This window comes from Eutrigla gurnardus, assembly GCF_963514095.1.
Source record: "Eutrigla gurnardus genome assembly, chromosome: 23".
Lineage (NCBI taxonomy): Eukaryota > Metazoa > Chordata > Actinopteri > Perciformes > Triglidae > Eutrigla > Eutrigla gurnardus.
This window is the reverse complement of record NC_139934.1, coordinates 6,333,135-6,352,034: the sequence shown is the minus strand read 5'-3', so window position 1 is coordinate 6,352,034 and position 18,900 is coordinate 6,333,135. Positions and strand designations below refer to the sequence as shown.

General features: G+C 46.3%; 4 protein-coding genes across 11 annotated transcripts in view; 2 read left to right on the top strand and 2 right to left on the bottom strand.

Moving 5' to 3' along the window:
• The window catches only part of LOC311008907 (ubiquitin carboxyl-terminal hydrolase 50-like), a 128,689-nt gene extending 110,548 nt beyond the window's left edge, over positions 1-18,141 (bottom strand). The window contains exon 1 of the mRNA XM_084002858.1: positions 18,058-18,141. The gene's annotated coding sequence lies outside the window, so the exon portion shown is untranslated. The remainder of the gene's footprint in view (positions 1-18,057) is intronic.
• LOC311008909 (ubiquitin carboxyl-terminal hydrolase 50-like) overlaps positions 1-18,659 on the bottom strand; it is a 33,309-nt gene extending 14,650 nt beyond the window's left edge. For 2 of the 4 annotated variants that reach the window (XM_084002861.1, XM_084002862.1), the window contains exons 1-3: positions 18,063-18,659; positions 276-372; positions 82-197 (exon numbers count right to left, since the gene is read on the bottom strand). In XM_084002861.1, the coding sequence (XP_083858987.1) occupies positions 82-197; positions 276-372; positions 18,063-18,207 (358 nt within the window). In that variant the 5' untranslated portion in view covers positions 18,208-18,659. Of the gene's footprint in view, positions 1-81; positions 198-275; positions 373-450; positions 857-1,385; positions 1,902-18,062 lie in introns of those variants that run through there. The other 2 variants (XM_084002864.1, XM_084002863.1) reach the window with 2 other exon arrangements.
• Positions 2,497-11,744, top strand: LOC311008906 (syncytin-1-like). 4 transcript variants are annotated; one of them, XM_084002857.1, is made up of 3 exons: positions 2,497-5,714; positions 7,241-8,162; positions 8,519-11,744. In XM_084002857.1, exon 3 carries the CDS (start codon positions 8,929-8,931, stop codon positions 10,453-10,455), a length of 1,527 nt encoding a protein of 508 aa, XP_083858983.1. In that variant the 5' UTR covers positions 2,497-5,714; positions 7,241-8,162; positions 8,519-8,928; the 3' UTR covers positions 10,456-11,744. The 4 variants fall into 4 exon arrangements, with proteins under 4 accessions (XP_083858983.1, XP_083858982.1, XP_083858981.1 ...); XM_084002856.1 differs by lacking the exon at positions 2,497-5,714 and adding an exon at positions 5,723-6,017; XM_084002855.1 differs by lacking the exon at positions 2,497-5,714 and adding an exon at positions 5,723-6,156.
• LOC311008913 (uncharacterized protein) lies at positions 11,911-15,865 on the top strand. 2 transcript variants are annotated; one of them, XR_014596588.1, is made up of 5 exons: positions 11,911-11,929; positions 12,488-12,738; positions 12,882-13,053; positions 13,136-14,446; positions 15,685-15,865. XR_014596588.1 is itself a non-coding variant. In XM_084002869.1 (4 exons), exons 3-4 carry the CDS (start codon positions 13,030-13,032, stop codon positions 13,589-13,591), a joined length of 480 nt encoding a protein of 159 aa, XP_083858995.1. In that variant the 5' UTR covers positions 11,911-11,929; positions 12,488-12,738; positions 12,882-13,029; the 3' UTR covers positions 13,592-15,865. The 2 variants fall into 2 exon arrangements, 1 of the variants encoding a protein (XP_083858995.1); XM_084002869.1 differs by having other exon boundaries at positions 13,136-15,865.
• Positions 18,660-18,900: the final 241 nt, after the last annotated feature.

The window sequence follows — 18,900 nt, the reverse complement described above, 5'->3', positions numbered from 1 at the left end:
AAAATAAATCATTATGATCATACATGCAGATATTCACAACTACAGCAAGCGGGTGAAGCGATGCCTCAAATCCAAACCCACCGTTGGTGATCCCCAGTTTCTTTGTGACGTGATGCGTTTTGGCGATACTCTTCTGTAAATCAGCAAACAGGCCTCCCAGCTCTGGGTCAATGGCTGTCGAATCTTTACCACGGCATCTGTGGGCACAAAACGTGACGAATATACAAATATTATCCTGAAGTTGACGAATGTGAAGCCAAATGAAGGTTACAAACCGTTTCACGGCCTCCCGGAAGTCTTCGGTCATGAAAAGCACCTGAAGCACGCTGTTCAAATAGCACGTCAGACCTGGACTGTTGAGGCCGTGGTAATCTGAAGACACAGCAGGGAGAAACCTCAGCAGCACGTTTACACAGTAAGACACATCCAGGTCGACTTCACAGGACCTACCCGAGACGGTGAAGCCGTCTAGTTTCTCTCTGAACCTCTCAACGAGGTCGAAGTTCATGCTGACGTCCTCCAAATGAGATTGAGATGTACATGAGGATTCAGCTGATGAACGATAATGTTAAAAACACCCAGGGGGGTAAAAAACTAGTTCCAGAGGGTTGTTTTTACGTCACAATAAGAGAAGCAGGGTTTCTACTACAATCGGTGACATGTTGTCGTACTGTGGTACTAGTTATACCTCAGTAAATACTGCTTAAAAACTTAAAAACACATCGACTTAGAGTTTTGCAGACGGGATACGGAGTAGCCAGTGAACGCAGCTGGTGCGTTTGGGTGTCATGGAGACGGCTTCCGTTCGCCTACCAGCCAGCGTGTCCAGAAAGGAGTGAAATGTGAGCGTCGCTACGAACTAGTGTTGTCACGATACCAACATTTTGGTACCGGTACCAACATGTGTTTCGGTACTTTTCGATACTTTTTCAAATAAAAAGTGAACGTAAAAAATTTAATTACTGACTTTATTTTAATAGAAAATCTTAGAACAATAACATATTAATCAGCAAATAAAATAAAATACCACAAAAACAAGCTTTTCTAATGCACACAATTTTAAAAATGTGAAAATATAATATAAAATATAATAATATAAATAAACCAGCTCTATTTTTTTTCTTCCAGAGCTACTTTTGTTAAGAGTGAAGGGGGGTGGCGCTTGCTTTTAGCACTGAATGTGGCTTTTTTTCCTGAGTAAATGACCTGTCGTTCCCTGAGCTCAGTGTGCAGGTCTGGGTGTTTGTCCTTTAAGTGTTTGGCTAAGTCGGAGGTGTTTCCGCCGTTAGCCATGCATGTTTTAAACACCGTTTACACAGTGGTGCATCGGCGTTAACTCCTTGCCTTGCGCATTTGTTTTTAGCTAAAGTACGGCTATATCTCACTTCGCGGTGCTGGTTTGTCCACAAGTTGCAGCGTGGTGACGGTTGCAGCAGCCATTCTCCTCTCCGTGCTTCGCTCGCTCGCGTTCTCTCTCGCTCTCTCCAAGCTTTCCTCCTGCTCCGTTTGTTGCTCCAGTCCACGCTGCTCGCTAACTTGCTAGCGGTTTCCTCCGGCTTGCTTGCTTTTTATTTGTATCTCCCAAAGCTGCGGCTCGCTCCTCGTCCTCTCATGGTGCGTGTCCACAGGCAGCGGTGTTTCCCCGCGTCCCATTCATTGTCTATGTGAAAAGCTGTGCAATGCATTCTGGTAGCGTCGCGGCGAATGTCGAGAGACGGCGCGCGAGTTGGCCGCTCCTCATTTGCCTAAAGTTGAAGTCGAATCTACTTTATGCTAATCAGAGGCGCCGGGCTCGACTCGCCGCCTCGGGAACTCGCCCCTGTGGACACGTACGCGTCCACAGGGGCGATTTTAAACGCGTGTGGACGCGCCGCTTCCCAGTATTGCACGCTTGGTGGGCTGCTACTAGAGGATGATTGACAGGCGCTCTCCTTTAAACAACATTTTTTTGCGAGCGTTCGCGAGCGTTCCCGAGGCGGCGAGTCGAGCCCGGTGCTTCTGATTAGCATAAAGTAGATTGACTTCAACTTTAGGCAAATGAGAAGCGGCCAACTCGCGCGCCGTCTATCGACATTCGCCGCGACGCTACCAGAATGCATTACACAGCTTTTCACATAGACAATGAATGGGACGCGGGGAAACACCGCTGCCTGTGGACACGCACCTTAAGCTGTAGTTACAACGCGGTGACGTCACGCGGCGAGTTCGCCGCACTGTTGCGGGCGCTGCCGGCGGCGCTGCAAGTACCGGTCCCGTCCAAATGCAATATAGTAGGCCTACCGTTTTAAATGCCTCAGTACCCCGGTACCATATTAGTACCGGTATACCGTGCAACCCTACTACGAACTAACGAGGTGTTATCTGTGTCTAAAAACGGGAGAGTGAAACACGATAACCGACCTGTTAGCGGAAGTCCTTTCACTTTCGGTTCCAGCGAGCGGTTCAAATAGGGAGACGCGTCGAGGGCAGACAGACAGACAGACAGACAGACAGGGAGACCGACAGACAGGGAGACAGACAGTGTAATGGGAATTTTGGATGTCTGTAATTTATTATCAGAATATTTGTCAGGTCAGACGTCGATCCGCATCTCCTTTCCGACTGTTATGCTATGACGAAAATTAATGCCTGTTTGTCGATGATATGAACATGAGTGCCACATTGACATAAGATAATTTCAGGACTATGACGCCTGTGTTCTGTAAATCTTGACCTTGCCTGTACATCTTGTCTTTGTAAGATAGGACATGATCCGTCCTTTGGTTCCTCCTCCTTAAAAGGGAGATTGCTGTTGGACTCAGGGTCGTTCCTGCTGATTCTGAACCTTTGCATCAGAAGGCAGGGGTGACCAGTACTTTCTTCTGCAGATGAGAATACTTAGTGGAATAAACCTCGGAGAAAAAGCGATCCTGGTTGTTGATCTTTATTGGGCAGATTAATTTTTCCACAACAATTGGCGTCCCTGGGTGGGCACCAAGAGTGAGAGGCGCGTGCGGACAGGACTGACGGTGAAATCTGTGCACAGTGGAGCGACGCTCCTACTCCAACCTCGGCATAAAATCCAGCTGGGACGTGGGGGCCTGACGTCCAACTATCGGGCGTGCTCTCTCACTGTTGGTGCCCGCGAACCTGGTGGAGGGATCTCTTCAATATTCTCCGGTGAGTTTCTTTTCAAATTGTGGGCCAAAGACGAGGGTTGAGGTACAGTTCGAGTCTGTCAGCTCCCCTCCTCTGCAGGTGGTTCGAGTCCACTTGTTATTGACGTCTGGTTGTGGTACCAAAGACGAGGGTTCCAGTCCCTCCTCTGCAAGTGGTTCGAGTCCACTTGTTATTGACGTACAGTGCGAGTCTGTGCAAGGGTCGGCCAGCAGCTTGATCAACTGCTCTTTTCAGTTCGAGTCTAGTCAAGTATAAGGTTTGGTAAAAACGTTTGTCTCACGGACTAGTTCCGTTTGGAGGGATTTACAGCAACGTTTTCTTTGGTTGTCTTCGAGTGGGGATGTGCATATCGGTCCGCCAGTATCGATACTTTCAGTTTGGAGTGTGTTTTGTTTAGAATCAGTCTTCACATCAAAATATCGATTCCAAGTCCACTTTTGCAGGAAATATTAATGCATTGTAAAAGTCGTAATTTTCATATACACATGGACATCCAACAGTATCAGTGTCGGTATTAGTATCGGTGATACCAGCCTTGGTATCACCTGGTATTTGGATCGAAAGGAAGACAGTGGTATAAGCACATCCCTATCTTCGAGCCAGTAGGACAGCTGAGTTAGCTGGCAGATTTGGCCACTGCCAGTGTTATTCACCCAGACGGGTTAAGTCGGTTCAACAAATGGGTGATAAGCGCTTTTTTCTTTAGAAGGGACCCAATAGCTTGCATTGTGTGAAGTAGGTGCCTTGCGAGGACCAGGACCTAGTTGTCATTTTTTGTGTGTTGTTCTTGTTGTGCCCTTTTCATCGTTTTCCATCTCTAATTATCCTTTGCCTGTATGTCTGTGTGTGTGGTGGAGATTGGAGAAATATATTATAAGTAGTGTTAACTGTGAATAGGGACCTTGTGGTATCCCAAGGTCTCATCAACAGCGCTCCCCCTCTGCCCTCCCTTCCTCCGCTGCAGGGGAGAGAGAGAGGAGAGAGAGAATAGAAAGGGAAAAACCCTTTCCTCAAAAGTTTTGTTGCCGTTTGTTTTTTTTAACTCAGCCTACGGACTGTTTTCAAGAACAAAAACAAAATCAATCAAAAAATTGGCATACCGGTTCGACTTTAACGAAAGCCTAAATTAAACGCGAAAATGGGGTCAGCACAAAGCAAACGAGATAATGGCCTGGCTTTTAGCCCAAACCTCCAGTATATGATCACAAACTACGGTGAATCTTGCGTCGATCAATTTGAAATTTGGGTCACTGAGTGCGGTTTTCCCGATAGAGGCAGTTTTAGTCTCAGGCAATTGGAAATTCTAAAAGGCAACCTCAAGCAAAGGGAGAAAGATGACAGGGAAAGAGCAACCTCTCCCCCCCCTCCTTCTTCTCAATGTCTTAAACTAGATGCGACCCTGGACCTCGACTCGGCTCCTCCAGCTAGGCTGGTCGATCAACCACCCAACCACCATCCAGCCCAGCCACAGGCCCAGGCAGCAGAAAGGAGGAGGGCCGGGGAGAGTGACGGGCGCATCTGGATCAGAGACAGACCCCCATCCCCACCATGGGACACGTGAGCACACCAGCACACCCACACAGCCTACACAAGACAATTGCAATTCCATACTCAAGGCCATTGATCACTTAGAAAACTCACACACATCAGAAAACAGAAAACTTGACGGAAGGTATGCCTCACTAAACTCAGCTGCCTATCAGAATTTACCCACAATAACACTCACTGTTGAAGGCACACCCCTCACTTTTTTGGTAGATTCAGGAGCAACAGAGTCTGTTATACAACACACAGAGTTCAAAACAACACCCAAATTGAGCAGCAGATGTGCAAAATCTGTCGGGGCCTCGGGTACCTTGGTGACAGAACAATACACTGTCCCACTGACATGTGTAGACAAGCAGAAGGGCAGTTTTAAACATTCTTTTCTTTTGTCGAATTTATGTCCGATAAATCTTGTGGCGAGAGACCTTATGTGTGTTTTGGGCATAAACATAAGCTCAGGGCCAGAAGGCCTCACCATACTCAGAAATGTTTCACACAATCAGGCTTTTTTCACTGCCCTCGGCACAGAAATAACTTATCAGTATCAGTGGCACTTCCCCTCCTCAGACCTCGCTGCAATAACAAACATACTCACACACACAGCTGCACTCACACACGCTGATGTCATGCACCACACAGACTTGTTTTGTGCTGCACACACTTCCACAGGGAAAGATGAACCATTTGAACAGACATGGTTTGGACAGAACAGCCTGTGTGATAACCTAAAACTGCTCTATCTGTATTGGGATGACGCACGATGTGTAATCTCTGTGTGCCTGTCTGATATTTCGTTCCAAGTGCCGCAGTTCCCGTTTGTTTCCTTGATCAAAGGAGGGGAGTCACAAAACTTGGAACCTTGGCTGAAAAAATGCATCGATGCAACTGAGTGGACACAAACGGACGACCCCAACACCGAGTATCATCAGGGGTTAAAGGTGCACCGAGTTAAAATTCAAAAGGCGATCGCTGCTCGAAGAATCGTCGAAATTAAACTTCAAAACCCAAAGGTATCTCACGCACCACACCTCACACCTCCACACATGGGGACGATGGTCAATAATGTCAGTGACATCCCAGAGCTAAAACAGGTACCACCAGAGGTATGGGCACGACACAAACATGATGTAGGGTTGATAAAGAATGCTGAACCAATTGTAATCACTCCAAAATCCTCCTACAGGCCCTGCCAGCGGCAGTATCCACTAAGGAAAGAGGCTGTGGAGGGCATCAAACCGGTGTTTGAGGCCCTCCTCAAAGCAGGCGTCATCGTCCCCTGCGAAAATTCACCCGTCCGAACGCCGATATGCCCGGTGAGAAAGATTCGGCCTCCAGGCGCGCCAGATGAATGGAGGTTTGTCCAGGATCTGCAGGCGGTAAATGCAGCAATCCACGCGCGCGCCCCTACGGTACCAAATCCTCACACAATCCTCTCACAGGTCCCACCTGAAAGTAAGTGGTTTTCTGTTGTTGATTTGGCTAATGCCTTCTTCAGCATCCCCATACATCCCGACAGCCAGTACTGGTTCGCATTCACATTTGAAGGTAAAACGTACACATTCACCCGTTTGTGCCAGGGCCTGTCCGAATCTCCCACCATTTTCAACGCCGCTCTGCGTGACAATTTAGAATCCTTAAGTCTGCCACAAAACAGCGCCTTGCTGGCATATGTGGATGATTTAATGATTTGTTCTCCCACACGAGAAGCCTGCGTGGCTGACACGCTGGCCCTGCTTAAACACCTGGCCGACAACGGCCACAAGGTCAGCTCATCCAAATTACAGTTCGCCTGTAATCAGGTCACCTTTCTGGGGCACATCATACCAGAAGAGGGGAAAACACTCTCCCAATCACGCATCTCTGCCATCCAAGAAATCCCAAAACCAGTCACAAAGAAACAGGTTATGAGCTTTCTTGGTATGACATCATACTGCAGACAGTGGATTCCTGACTATGCAAGCATCGAGGCACCGTTGGCAGCGATCGCTCATGGGCAGGGTCTCGCGGCACAGGACAAAGTCACTTGGACACCTGATGCGGGAAAAGCATTTGTTGACCTAAAACTAGCTCTACAGACACCCCCCACTCTGGGGCTCCCTGATTGCAGCCGACCTTTTACACAAACTGTTGACGAGAAGGGGCACTACATGACTTCCGTGTTACTGCAGGACTATGGGGGGCAAAAAAGGCCTGTTGCCTATTTCTCATCCAAACTTGATCCCGTGGCAGCCGGCCTTCCGGCTTGCCTCAGAGCTGTGGCCGCAGCTGAGAAAGCAGTCGTAGCTTCACGTGACATTGTAGGTTACTCTCCACTAACCTTATTAGTACCACATGCAGTCTCTATGATCCTTTTAGAGAAGAAAACTTCACACCTGTCCCCTGCCCGGTGGCTAAGATACAATACCATTTTACTGGAGCTGCCTAACATCACTGTACAACGCTGCACAATACTAAATCCTGCGACTTTGCTCCCCACAGCTGAAGATGGGGAGCCCCATGATTGTGTGGCTGTCATTAACGAAATCTGTTCCCCCAGACCTGACCTCCGGGAAACACCCCTTGACAACCCCGACATGGAGCTCTTTGTGGACGGCTCAGCATCAAGGAACCTGGAAACAGGCCTCAACCAATCAGGGTTTGCAGTCACCACATTACATGAGACACTTTTGGCTGAGCCTCTCCCATCTAACTATTCAGCACAGGCTGCAGAGCTGGTGGCTCTGACTGAGGCATGCAAACTGGCTAGAGGTAAGACTGTCACTATTTTCACAGACAGCAGATACGCGTGGGGGGTTTGCCACTCTTTTGGACAAATTTGGGCCAACCGGGACTTTCTGACTGCATCGGGCAAACCCATCGCTCACCACAGACTGGTTGCTTCTCTCCTTGATGCTTTGCTGTTGCCACGTCACAATGCCATATGCAAATGCGAAGCACACACACACAAAACAGACTACGTTTCACAAGGAAACGCCTGTGCTGATTCTGCAGCCAAGGTCGCTGCTAAGCAACCCTTGATAACACAGCTCGCTATCACTTCCAGCCCAGCTGTAACACCCGATGCAGACTTACAAGAACTACAGAGCAGAGCAACACAGGGGGAGAAACATGCTTGGAGACGGGCAGGCGGGGTGGTGAAACAAAATGTCTGGTATGGTCCCAACGATAAGCCCTGCCTACCAGGCTATTTGTTTCACTATTACGCTAAATTGACGCATGGTCAAGACCACGCGTCAAAAGAGGGGATGACACGTGACATCCAGAGACATTGGTTCACTAAAGGCTTCTCACTTTACTCCCAAAATTTTTGCAAAAGATGCGTGATCTGTGCAACAAACAATGTGGGCAGAGGCATCAGGGTCAGACAGAGCGCCCATCCCCCAGCAAGCAGACCGTTTGATCACCTACAAATGGATTTCATAGAACTAACACCAAGTGAGGGAAAGAAATTCTGCCTTGTGATGGTCGATATGTTTTCAAAATATGTCGAGGTTTTTCCCACTTCCAAACAAGACGCGTCGGCAGTGGCAAAAGCCTTACTTACACAAATTCTTCCCAGATGGGGAGTGCCCTCACGGATTTCGAGTGACAACGGGACCCCTTTTGTAAATGCCGCGCTTAAAAGCATCAGCCAGTACCTTGGGTTCGACCTGAGGCGACATTGTAGCTATCACCCAGCTAGCGGTGGGGCGGTAGAACGCGAAAATGGGACCCTAAAGAACAAACTTGCCAAATGTTGCGAGGAAACAAAACTACCCTGGACTAAGGCCCTCCCCATTGTGTTGATGTACATGAGGGGGAGAATCAGGTCCAGAAATAATCTCAGCCCATTTGAAATCCTGTTCGGCCGGCCTCTGCGAACCGGGATTGGGCCTGAGCTAAGGCAACTCCCTGAGACAGGGCATTGTGAGGACGAAATGTTGCGGTATTGCACACACCTAACCTCTGTTCTCTCTGATATTCACAAACATGTGAAAGAAGCACTGCCAACACCCACCACACAAAAACTGCATAACCTGGAGCCAGGTGACTGGGTCGTGGTCCGAGATCTGAGAAGGAAAACTTGGCGATCACGAAGGTGGAACGGGCCCTACCAGGTGCTGCTCGTCACAGAAACTGCAGTAAAGATCGCAGAGAGAGCCACCTGGATCCACGCCAGCCACTGCAGAAGGATCCCAGAGCCATCAGCCGACGCTCCTACACAGGCCGATCAGAGAGAGCCAGATGGCATCGACCTTCAGCAGCCCGCCACTCCAGAACGGGGGGCGACGTCAGCTGCACCTGCTGACTACGCATCTCCTCCTGCTTCTCCTGCTGCAGATCGAGCCCTACTTCGGCCTCGCAGGCCTGGACCGACCAGAACTACCCACAGTGGACGTCGCCCCGGTCACCCGGCCGGAACAGAACGCCTGGTACCGAGCCGTCGCACTGGCCGCCAGATTGGTGACGAATGAGAGTTGTTATGTCTGCGCCCAACTCCCCAATGGCGTGGGCACAGCACTGCCTGTGGCACCTTGGCCACTGAAAATCTCTGAGACCATGGGGGTCATGGTGGCCTTCACCAAGCCTGTGGAATCACCAGAACGAATCATCACAAACCTTGCTCCTTGGTTGGAGGATTTGAACATCAGCGTCGTCAGCTACGAAGGATCCGCGGTGAGATTCAGAAATGTTACAACTGCTCTGAGTGAGGTGCACCATTCAATAATGACAACAAATCCCACACGGCAACGAGGAGCTGTGTGCTTTGTGAGAGAGTGCCGGACATCGCTTGACCACAACCTGGGCACGTCCTTTTGTAACCAGACAGTCAAGGCCACGTGTGGCAGCGCATGGAACTCTGCATACACCAAACCTGAGTGCAGGGGCGTTAGCCCTTACCTTGGCAGATTGAACCTCACACATACACACAGTCTAGGCAGAGAGGGGGAGGACAACCCCGTGGTAACCATGCCCTCTAGCGATGGGTTTGGTGCATTGAGACAGCATGTGTGGGTGTGTGGACAGCACGTCTATCAGTCCTTGAGACCAGGCTGCTGTGGGTCTTGCTATCTCGCCAGACTCTTGCCTTCTGTTGCCATTGTGCCGAGCCTGGAATATTTTCACACTCATTACAGTCACTACTACAGACCGCACAGGACCAGGCGCACGGCAACACGTGTTTCACAACCCGAGAAGGGGCTCTCGGGAATCCTCCCCTGGTGGGGGACTGTCAACAATGCACATAAGATTGATGAAATATCCCTGGAACTCGAAAATCTGACTGAACTCACAGCTGCCGGCTTTGCAGCATTGTCCCCTGTTGTCCAGGGCATCAGGAACGTGGCTCTGCAAAATAGAGTCGCCCTCGACTTGACCCTAGCCTCACAGGGAGGCGTGTGCCATGTCATAGGGACAAAATGCTGTACCTTCGTGCCTGCAATAGATGACAACATGACCCATGTTGTTGCCCACCTGAACGAACTGTTACACAGAGAGAAAAGCAAAGACTCTGAGGCTTTTGAGGGCTGGGACATTTGGTCCTGGCTCACAGAGGGGGGGTGGAAAGCCACCGCCATCAGATTCCTATCACCTGTGTTGATGGTTGTGGTTGTAATGTTGCTGGTCGTTTGTTGCGTACTGCCCTGCTGTCGAGCTCTCGTGGGTTCGGCGGTGAGCTCTGCCGTAGGACAGTACCCTAAAATCACCATTGTTCCAGATGAAGATCTGTGGGTACCGCCCTTTTTGGATTCAGATATTGAGTCAATCTGAGATGTTAACTTACACATAGATGTTATAAGGGAATCACACTACAACTTCATGCTTAATAATAAAACCCTTTTTGTGTGAACCTTGAAATGTAATTGTGAACGAATTGTCTCACTCAGGAACCGCCTGTCTACCTGTCCGAACTTAGTTCCTTTAGCTTCTACAGCTCAACCAGTCCGCTACAAAGGGGGAGGGTGGTTTAGAAGCCCTTCGTCTCAACCCGGTGAAGAATGGCATACGACTTTGTCAGGGGGCTGTAGATTTTAGAAAGTAGCTGAGCTACGATGGTAGGTTATGGGGCCCTGAGGTAGAAATTCGTTCAGATACATGTATGTTATATCCTCACTCCACCTGCTAATCATATTTTGTGCATCATTTTCCCTGTAAGGTGAAGGTTTCAAAGCACCAGGTCACTGAAGGGTGGTCTGTATCAGAAAGAGAAAGCAGGGTTGGAGGGTTCTTTTTTTTTAATAATTATCCATTTCTTTTTCCTTATTATTGGTATATTTGTGATTATTGTGCTCATAGCAGACATGTTATCAGTAGAGTATAGAAGGTTGTATACTCCTGGGAAAGAGGTTCTGTTCCTGGTACCATGATGGCAACTCCTGATATGAAATTGTTTAGCTTGTGCTTTTTATAAAATATGATTTTCTTGTTTGATCAATATTGCTTGTTCACTATTTCCACATGCATGTGTAATGAAGAATGCAATTAAGAACAGCTTATGTTTTATTCTTTCATAATATAAAAGGCTTTTTCTCCAGGTTCAATGCATGCCCTGTTAAACCTTGCCGTGAATTAGAGACATAGACAATTATAAATTACCTTTTCTAGTGAACATAAAATGTTCAAAGGGGGGACTGTAATGGGAATTTTGGATGTCTGTAATTTATTATCAGAATATTTGTCAGGTCAGACGTCGATCCGCATCTCCTTTCCGACTGTTATGCTATGACGAAAATTAATGCCTGTTTGTCGATGATATGAACATGAGTGCCACATTGACATAAGATAATTTCAGGACTATGACGCCTGTGTTCTGTAAATCTTGACCTTGCCTGTACATCTTGTCTTTGTAAGATAGGACATGATCCGTCCTTTGGTTCCTCCTCCTTAAAAGGGAGATTGCTGTTGGACTCAGGGTCGTTCCTGCTGATTCTGAACCTTTGCATCAGAAGGCAGGGGTGACCAGTACTTTCTTCTGCAGATGAGAATACTTAGTGGAATAAACCTCGGAGAAAAAGCGATCCTGGTTGTTGATCTTTATTGGGCAGATTCATTTTTCCACAACAACAGACAGGGAGAGAGAGAGACACCGCTCGCCTCGCAACTTTAGTGAAACCACCGGGTGTTGAATTGGAGCGAAATCATCCTCCAGAGTCGTAGTTTCAGACGTGGCAGTTGCACTTCCGGTTGAGCAGTTTCATTTTTTTTTCTTTAGAAAACACTAGTGTTGGATTGGAACCGTGACAAGGTAGGACACAGATTCCTCTTCATAAAAATAAAATTTAAAAAATACAAATAAAGTACTGTTAGTAGCCTATGTGCTATTTCCACCACTGTGAGGGGGGGGGGGGGGGGGGGGGGTCATTATTTTGAGATACTAAGTCATGATTTTGAGAAACTAAGTCATTATTTTGAGAAACTAAGTCATTATTTTGAGAAGGTTTTCTCAGTAAAGTTTCTTTTCTATTTTTCTAACAGTGGTAGAAATGGTATTCCATACTATTCAGAGTCACACTATTGTTATATTGTTTTTTTTTTATTGCTATGAACATTGAACTATGAGCCTTTCAGTAGCTTTTAATATTAGTCACTTCCTAACAAGGCCTTTCCCCCGCTCTGTTATTTATGATGGGAATCCCCCAGTTGATCATTCAGTGACTCAGATTGAATTATATCAGCTCAGTCACGATGATTTAACGTGTCGACAGCTCCTCAACAGCTATTATTTAACTAGGACCCTGACTCAGTAGCATTCAATTCACATAGTTTTTAATGGTGTCATTTTGCCAAAATGTAAAAAATATAGGCGACAAACACTCAAGACTCAAGACGTCATACTTCCTGTTCACACAGTTGAACAAAATGAGCATTGGGGGACAGGAGGAGCTGAAGAAGAAGACGTTAAACCCGCTGGACAGAAAGCTGAAGATCGTCTACAGGAAGGATGACTTGGATCCGATGTGTGACGACGACGACTGTCCCAGAGCCGAGATGTCCTGCGGCCACGCCGTCAGTCCCGACTCTCTAACCCAATGGTGTCGCAGCCAGCTGGATGGGGTATCTCTCCTTTTGAAAACACAAATTCTAAGTCATTAATGAATGAAAAAACAATCATAATTAAGAGTCCTGCAGTGTTGCTGAGGACAAAGTTTCTAACTAAACCTCAGCAGTGAGTCTCTGAACCTGCTTTGCCGTTTAAGGGTAGCTACAAGTTCAGGTGCGGTGCATTGGTGACGGGGGCCAAACTGTGCAATAAGCCGTGGTCGTACCTGGAGGTGCGCAGAGGGGCTTGTTTGACCCATAAGGAAAGGCGGGTACTTTGAATCGACCATAGCCCGCCTGGCTGCTATGGAATACTGTGAAATTCAGCTGGTAAGTGGTTGTTTTGAATGTTTAATTAAGTTTTTTAAACCAGTGTTCTCCTTTTAAAATGCTGTGTCCTCCAACACAACAGTGCCCGCAGTGCAAAAGCAGCGTGGAGAGGTTGGATCTCACCAACCTGTGTGTCCGGTGCACCATATGCAAAGCTGATCGGAAGAAGACCTTCGAGTTCTGCTGGCAGTGTCTGCGGAAGTGGAAAGGTCCGGGCCCTCGATCCGACCGCTGCGACAACCACGGCTGCACCAACCACGACCTCCAGCTCGTCCAGAGCTGCAAACTCACCACCCTGCCTCAAGTAGAGGGGGTGGAGGCGTGCCCCTCCGCCCGGCTGTGTCCCACCTGCGGTCAGAAGGTGATCCACGACCAAACGGGCTGCAAGAACATCATCTGTTCTCGCTGCCAGGTGGAGTTCTGCTTCGTGTGTCTGAAGCTCAAGAAGGAGTGCCTGAAGACGAGCTCTTACTTCATCGCCTGCAGCGACGGCGTGGCTCCCAGACAAACCTCCGTCCCCGTGTGGCACAGAAGCTAATCTACACCATGCATTCACATCACCGCCTTCTTCTGTCTCACCTTTATCCTGTTGGAGGTCATTCTCCATCTTTGCAACTGAAGTCATTTAATACTGTGATGCATAGACATGCATGATTGTGGCGTTGCACTAACTACTGCTTTAGAATTTCATTCTGTGCATTGTTCATCATTAATAACTGTATCACTTAATAAAGTTTCCCTTCATATGATGCAGTACATTTATTGTTAGTTGCATATGTCAATACATCTCCTGCATGTTGGATATAGTTAAAACTAAATATGTATCCACACATGGGATTTAATTAACTCGCTAGAGGCCGATCAAGGTTTGAAGACGAGAAAAGTGTTACAATCTACAACACAGTCAGAAAATATATAATAAAGAAACGTTTGTTACATTGAAGCAACAGACATTTTGATTGATAAACATAATGAAGCGTTTATAAGTTGGATTTGGTTGATAAACTTGGTTAGGTTTTATTGTCTAGTAGCAAGAAAACACAAAGAGAATGGCTGAATATATATTATACACGTACATGTTTACATATTTTTGGGATACAAGAAGACCGATTTAAAAAAAATGGGGAAAACGGCAGATTCCAAAGAAATAAGAAGATAGCGAGAATGTCAGTGGATGGATATGAGATTATGATTATTTTTTATAATAAAAATGAGGGTACTGTTTGCCACATGTTCATTAAAAGATAAAAGATGTTGACACACAATGTACCGGAAAAACAAATGGAAAAAGAAAATATTCCAACTTTATGGGCAACAGTAAAGGAAACAAAACCATGGTGTGTTATTAAAATGCACCCCGTATGGAACCGATATATTCAGCTATTCAGAGTAGGTTTCAAAAAAGGTTGAGCGTTTCCATACTTCGGTTTCTGCCATCCCTGTCACCCATTCCATCACCTCCCTCCCTCGGATCCACCGTCCCTCTGCCAAGTAGACTTTGACCAGGTGAATGGTCGACTGTTAAGCGTGTTGGTTTATTTGTGATTTGTTAAGACAGACTAAAGAGAAGACGGACTACGACGTACTGTTAACTTTTTATTCAGAATTGTATTATTTAGTAAAATCAAGATATCAAGAACCTTTTCTGTTTGAAAAATCGCAGGCATCAAAGCTGATAAGCAACTAGGATGTTAACTGCAACCAATCGCCCAGAAAAAGATGCACAATTTCTTGCAGCAAAGTGTTATATGCATTTCTTCTTTATCAAAAAAAAAAGGTGGGGAGGAACTGTGGTTTAGACTTCAGCCCCCCCTTTGTTGGTGCAGGAGCTGGTCCCAGCTCCATGGCAACACGACACCTCGTTTCCTGGAATCGACACCCTGTAGAAAAAAGCTTGACCCGTCTGCCTGTCCCTGCTCTTCTGCTCTTTGTTTTAGTTCCTCGTCTGACTCCCTAAACTCTGAGTAAACCAGTGTTCTCTCCTGACCTTCCTCTCTCCAGTGAATGCTGCTTCTGTGTGCTCTCACATATCCTGGCTTCTTAAGTGTCTACAGGATATGTGTAACTATTTTAATAATGCAGATGATTGATGAAACCATTTAGAATACAGTTCATTGGTGTTGGTGCATAGCAATTCAATCACAGTGTCTTTAGACTAGTATAAACAGTGTGCTGGTGTACGGCTGTGATAGTAGACACAGAGTTTGGACTTAAAAACAAATGCATGAATCACCCAGGTGTTCATGCGGATGGTAATCTATGTTCAAGTGAACTAGCAGTGCTAATCAACAGTGTTACAGTAAATAGAGCGTTAAAGTAAATATAATGTTGTAAAGCTCCCCATAAAATGGAACAGGGCTCTAAGTGGTAAAGTACAAAATGGAAAAATCCCAACATGATGCTGATGCATTTAAATAGGAATAAACAGAAGATTGTGTCTGAAAACAAACATATCCCAACTTTTATGGGCAACAGTGTGTGTGTGTGTGTGTGTGTGTGAGTGTGTGTGTGTGTGTGTGTGTGTGTGTGTGTGTGGTTGTGTGTGTGTGTGTGTGTGTGTGTGTGTGCCGCTATGGTGTGTTATTAAAATGCACCCCATATGGAACTGATATATTCAGCTGTTCAGAGTAGGTTTCAAAAACGGGGTGAGCGTTTCCATACTTCGGTTTCTGCCATCCCTGTCACCCATCCCATCACCTCCCTTCAACGGAAGCACCGTCCCTCCGCCCCGTAGACGTTTGTTCATGTAAATGGTCGAATAAGGCTTGATTCCGTATGCTGACAGCAGACTGGAGTCTTCCAGCTCCCGGCCTTCACAGATCAGTCGATGGTCCTTTTCTACATCATGCACACGCAAACACACACACACACACACGCAAACACACACATGCAAACACACACGCAAACACACACACACACACACACACACACACACACACACACACACACACACGGAGTCAACCAGGCACTGACAACATTTCTCCAAAATAAATCAACAAAGATGTAATTTTGCTTATAATTCTTCTAAATTTTTTTTTTTATTTGCCCTTCTAGGACCTGCTGCAGACGCATTACATGGCCCTATAATAAACAACTCGCTTGCAAATATATATACATATAGAAAACAATTTAAAAGGGAAATTTCTGTATGGTGTGAAAAAAACTAACGTGATATTCTGTCTACGGCGTAGTTGCCAAACCTGTAGTTCTTCCGTAGTGACGTATACGGAAGAACTACAGGGTGCAAAGGCCCTAATCTGAAGTAATTCTCAGCCTACCTGGATATCCCAAGGAATCACGTATCTCGGTCTTCAGAAACAGAACTGTGGCGCTCTCAAAGTCCTGCAGTTTGATCTCTGTGGTCCTACCATCCGGACCTCTAATGACGACCGTCACAGCCTAAAATGAGATTTTACAGTGAGGTTTTTTTTTAATTTTTAGTCAAATTTGCAAAGATGTCCAACTTCTCTCACTCTGTCATTATGGGATATAATAATAATAATAATAATAATAATAATAATAATAATAATAATAATAATAATAATAATAATGCATTTTATTTATAGGCACCTTTTAGAGCCCTCAATGACACTGTACAGTGAATAAAAAAACAACCAATAAAATACTCAACAAACAATACGTGAGAATAGACAGTTAAACGTCTACATACTCTGAGAAGCAACACGAATTCGATGATGGACTTGTCCTGGATCCCAAACTCAGACAGCAGCTTAGAGTCTCCATCCAGCACCTTGTCTGTGAATTTCAAACGGAGATCATCCCTTCCTGTAGAGAGAGAGAGAGAGAGAGAGAGAGAGAGAGAGAGAGAGAGAGGGAGAGAGAGGGAGAGAGAGACAGAATAAATAACAGCAAGAATCACTCAAACCCAGTTATATATCATTTCACCATCTATAGCAGTAAATCATTGTACTTAAAAACAACTTGCATGTGTTTCCTTTAATGTTGTTATTACCAGCCTATATATATATATATATATATATATATACACTCACCGGCCACTTTAGGTACACCTGTCCAACTGCTCATGAGCGGCAGTTCTGTGGGCGCAAATGCATTGTTGATGCCAGAGGTCAGAGGATAATGGCCGGACTGGTTTGAGCTGATAGAAAGGCAACAGTAACTCAAATAACCACTGGTTACAACCGAGGTATGCAGAAGAGCATCTCTGAACACACAACACGTGGAACCTTGAGGCGGATGGACTACAACAGCAGAAGACCACACCGGGTGCCACTCCTGTCAGCTAAGAACAGGAAACTGAGGCTACCATTCACACAGGCTCACCAAAACTGGACAATAGAAGATTGGAAAAACGTTGCCTTGTCTGATGAGTCTGGATTTCTGCTGCGACATTCGGATGGTAGGGTCAGACAACATGAAAGCATGGATCCATCCTGCCTTGTACCAACGGTTCAGGCTGGTGGTGGTGGTGTAATGGTGTGGGGGATATTTTCTTGGCACACTTTGGGCCCATTAGTACCAATTGAGCATCGTGTCAACGACACAGCCTACCTGAGTATTGTTGCTGACCATGTCCATCCCTTTATGACCACAGTGTACCCATCTTCTGATGGCTACTTCCAGCAGGATAACGCTCCATGTCATAAAGCGTGAATCATCTCAGACTGGTTTCTTGAACATGACAATGAGTTCACTGTACTCAAATGGCCTCCACAGTCACCAGATCTCCATCCAATAGAGCACCTTTGGGATGTGGCGGAACCCGTTCCACCACATCCCAAAGGTGCTCTAGATTCGTCATCATGAATGTGCAGCCGACAAATCTGCAGCAACTGCGTGATGCTATCATGTCAATATGGACCAAACTCTCTGAGGAATGTTTCCAGTACCTTGTTGAATCTATGCCACCAAGGATTAAGGCAGTTCTGAAGGCAAAAGGGGGTTCAACCCGGTACTAGCAAGGTGTACCTAATTAAGTGGCCGGTGAGTGTATATTATGTATATATATATATATTAACTGACTGTACCTGGGTGGTAAGGAAGCTTCTCTGCTATCTTCTCCTTCAGCTGCAGCACAGTCATGCTCTTAAACTGCTCCTCCGTGTTGCACAGATCGATGGTCTGCTTCTCCCCTCTCGGTCCTCTCACCAGGACCTGGTAGGTCTCCGTCATTGTGTGTTTGTGTTGCTGCTCCGCCGCTCAGAGAAGAAATAACACATTAAGGGAGAGGACCGGGGCGAGGACCAGGGCGAGGCCCGGGGCGAGGCCATCTGATACTCTGGCAGTGTTCTTGTTTACCAGCTCTGCCACACCCTGGTCTCTTACAAGAAGCTGCTGTCAAACTATGTGATTAGTGAGCACAACACATGGCCTATACATATAGAAGCAAGACATTTTAGAGGTTTATTTTCAAATCACAAAGAATATATAAATAAATGTGCTTCAGGAAAACAAATAGGAATGTGAGTTGACAATCACGTGACTTCTTGTAACTGCTGCTCGGAGGAGAAACTGAAAGTAAAAGTGCCGCAGCCTGCTGGATCAGGTACTTTCCACCCTCTCTGCAACTATATACAAAATTATTATTAAATCATTTAAGTGTGACTTTATTGCCCAGGTTGGATGATTTTTTTTTCCTTTCTTAGGTTTTTACATGTCAGAGATGCTCAACTCCCCCAGACAGTTTCCACCACATCTGTGACCATAACGTGTCCTTTTCATTTCAGCATCAGTACACATGTAAGTGTCCCGCTTTAAAGGACGACACCTTGATGAAGTGTGACTGGTACAGAGTTCTCCCCAGCACAAGTACTGATGGAAGAGCCAATCACTCATATCGTATGTCAAGTCTGAGTGTAGGGAGTC

What these genes read in the sequence shown, in the direction of transcription:
- LOC311008906 (XM_084002857.1), top strand. Translation starts at nt 8,929, where the DNA reads ATGGCATCGACCTTCAGCAGCCCGCCACTCCAGAACGGGGGGCGACGT.
- LOC311008913 (XM_084002869.1), top strand. Translation starts at nt 13,030, where the DNA reads ATGGAATACTGTGAAATTCAGCTG. An exon ending in AATACTGTGAAATTCAGCTG is followed by an intron (nt 13,054 to 13,135) that starts GTAAGTGGTTGT and finishes CCAACACAACAG; the next exon opens with TGCCCGCAGTGCAAAAGCAG.